The following is a 2,738-nucleotide window of genomic DNA, read 5'->3' as shown; positions in this document are numbered from 1 at the left end:
CTGATGTGTAAAGCTTGTCGCATCATACCCAAAAAGACTTGAGGCTGTTAAGGTTCTTCAGCTAAATATTTAGTTAAGGTTATGAATACTTATGCAATGTACTTATTTCATTTTTTTATTTTGAATACATTTACGAAGTTGTGACAATTCTGTTTTTGCTTTGTCATTATGGTGAATGGAGTGGAGATTGATGTGGAAAAAAAGTAATTTAAAGCAGTTTAACATAAGGCTGCTTCATAACAAAATGTGAAAAAAATGCCATGTACAGAGTAGTTGATGACAGGCCATTGAATTATTACAAATATATACGCACAGCTGAGGTGGGTTTTAACTTATGTATATGTACTATTCAGTTATTCGAGAGAGAGTATAACTTACCATGATGAGCTCAGAGCTCACAGCTCAAAAACCAATTCATCAGATTTTACTCATACTGGATAGCTACCACAATACACATGCATAGCATACACACAGGCCACTCACCTGTGCTTGGATGAAGTCCTCAGTGTGGTTTAGCATGGGAGGTGCGGGCTGAGCAGTGTCACAGTTAATGATACTGAACTTATCAATCAGTTCTTGCACTGATATCCCTGTTTTGGCATTGACACTGGAGACAAGATAAATCAAAAGACAAAAGATTTTGAGAATTCAACCTATTGCCATGAATAGACTAGCCTAGGCCTATTCTGTCATTTTCAATTGAAGACACGCAGAACTCCGTGTAGACAGTATTGTAAATTTAACAGCAGTTTGTTTTGAAGGGGTCAAGAACTGCACCGTTTTTAATTTGATAATGTTTCCTGATGTGCACTTATAATCATTAGTAGGATAAAAAAAAAAAAAAACTCATCATTTAAAAATAAAAGGTCATTTTCTACCCTAACTTTAGCCCACTGATTTTAACAATTTGTTTGTAATGGGTGGGTGTCATTTAAGACTTGAAATAACTGCCCACTGAAATAAGTGTTATAAGCTATTTCACATGTTTACCACCTGAAGCGAAGCATTTAATGCACACCTAGCCATGCAATATCCTGCTTATGCCATGGTCATTTGCCAGCATTGACAAGTTAAAGCTGTCGTGGATGTTTGCAGGACAATATTTGACCAGGAAGTTCAAAATGACCGTTATTTTCATCAGTTACAGCTCGTTAGATATAGATTTCTGCCCACTTTAAATCAGACACAGAGATGAAGTAGTTCTCGATTACGGATAAGTGGTTTTAATACACATCTTCCAGCCAATCAGAATCAAGTATTCAGACAGACCATGGTATAATCTAAATTTATACAAATGACTCAGTTCATAGTTTACGTGGGCTTGATTCTTAATAATATGTGTTGTTGTCTGGATGATTCATGACTGTTTTTTGTCATTGGTGATATTACTTAATATATATTTTCTTTATATTAACATTTTGTAGATTCAACAAGGTGATGTAAATTTATAACCACATCTGCATATTTTAGTGAATGGAAAGACAGTGCAGAACTTACGAAAAAATTAAGTTGAACTCTGCATCAATATTTTCATACATGTGTTTGGTCAAACACTCATTTAGATCTAGAACTGTATGCCATCCTTTAGATCTGTGGCGTCCTCCATTTTTGCACAATGCTTGAAGGATTTTATGGAATCCCCTGTTACCTTGAGGCAAATACTTAATACATAACAGATAACGGCATTTAAAACACTCAGAAAATGGTGAATACAATTTTAACAGTACATTTTTACAACTGAATCACACTCACAGGTGATATTTTCTCTTCTGCATCATCTTGACATGACGACTTTGATTTTTCTACTCCATTTGAGAGACTTTGAGAGAGCAAGCAACGGAGCATGTGAAACTGACAATCCAGCTTCTCCAGTTCCTTCTCTAGATTCCTCTCCAATACCTTGTGGACCTCTGTCTTAACCTAAAACACATACATATAATTTCTTAATTACAAAATAATAATTACTAACAGCTTGCCAAAAACACAAAAATATAGATTGTTAATAATTTTGGCTCTTACCATTCTTTTGCTTTGGATCAAGGACATAACTGCCTTTGCATCAATGACACAACTTCTGGCCAGTTCCTGGTTAATTCTCTCATTCATTTTCTTCAGAACATCTTGCAGCTTTGGAATTTCTATGGACCATTTGCAGAATGTAAAAAAAATAAATAAAAAATGAGTATCTAATTTGGTTTCAACTGGTAAACAATCAAATCTGCGCAAACACATTTGCTTTTCCTGACTTCAAACTTTACCTGTTTCATCCTGTTTCAGGCCTAACCTATGTTCAAAAAATGCCTTGGAGCTTACAGTAAAAACCTGTAGATCCATCTCTTTCTATATAAAATAATGACAGTAACATGAGTTATGAGTAAGAGAAATGTTACGGTAAAAGTTACAGTAATGCAAAATTAAAATACCTTGATATCTGAATTTTCAAAGGTTTTTAACACAGTCTTCTTAGCCTGTTTGTTTCTGTGAAGTATGCAATTTGTTGTCAGATCCTGAAAAAGAAAAAAAGAACAAAATACAGGAGCATTCTGGAAATGGCTGAAATTTTTTTGATACAGTATTTAAAGGGGTCATATCATGCGATTTCAAGTTTTCCTTTCTCTTTAAAGTGTTACAAGCTCTTGGTGCATAAAGAAGATCTGTAAAGTCACAAAGACTAAAGTCTCAAATCCAAAGAGATATTCTTTATAAAAGTTAAGACTCTGCCACGCCCCCCTAAAACG

The 2,738-nt window shown here is 34.6% G+C and overlaps 1 protein-coding gene across 1 annotated transcript in view; it reads right to left on the bottom strand.

Moving 5' to 3' along the window:
* The window catches only part of LOC107681527 (nuclear GTPase SLIP-GC-like), a 6,159-nt gene extending 4,074 nt beyond the window's left edge, over positions 1-2,085 (bottom strand). The window contains exons 1-4 of the mRNA XM_016477836.1: positions 2,020-2,085; positions 1,753-1,920; positions 1,498-1,661; positions 484-607 (exon numbers count right to left, since the gene is read on the bottom strand). Of these exons, the coding sequence (XP_016333322.1) occupies positions 484-607; positions 1,498-1,661; positions 1,753-1,920; positions 2,020-2,046 (483 nt within the window). The 5' untranslated portion in view covers positions 2,047-2,085. The remainder of the gene's footprint in view (positions 1-483; positions 608-1,497; positions 1,662-1,752; positions 1,921-2,019) is intronic.
* Between the last annotated feature and the right edge of the window lie 653 nt (positions 2,086-2,738).

The sequence above is a fragment of the Sinocyclocheilus anshuiensis genome, unplaced genomic scaffold (assembly GCF_001515605.1).
Source record: "Sinocyclocheilus anshuiensis isolate Anshui unplaced genomic scaffold, SAMN03320099.WGS_v1.1 scaffold5371, whole genome shotgun sequence".
NCBI classification, from domain to species: domain Eukaryota; kingdom Metazoa; phylum Chordata; class Actinopteri; order Cypriniformes; family Cyprinidae; genus Sinocyclocheilus; species Sinocyclocheilus anshuiensis.
The sequence above is the reverse complement of the archived record's forward strand: the minus strand, read 5'-3'. Positions and strand labels throughout refer to the sequence as shown.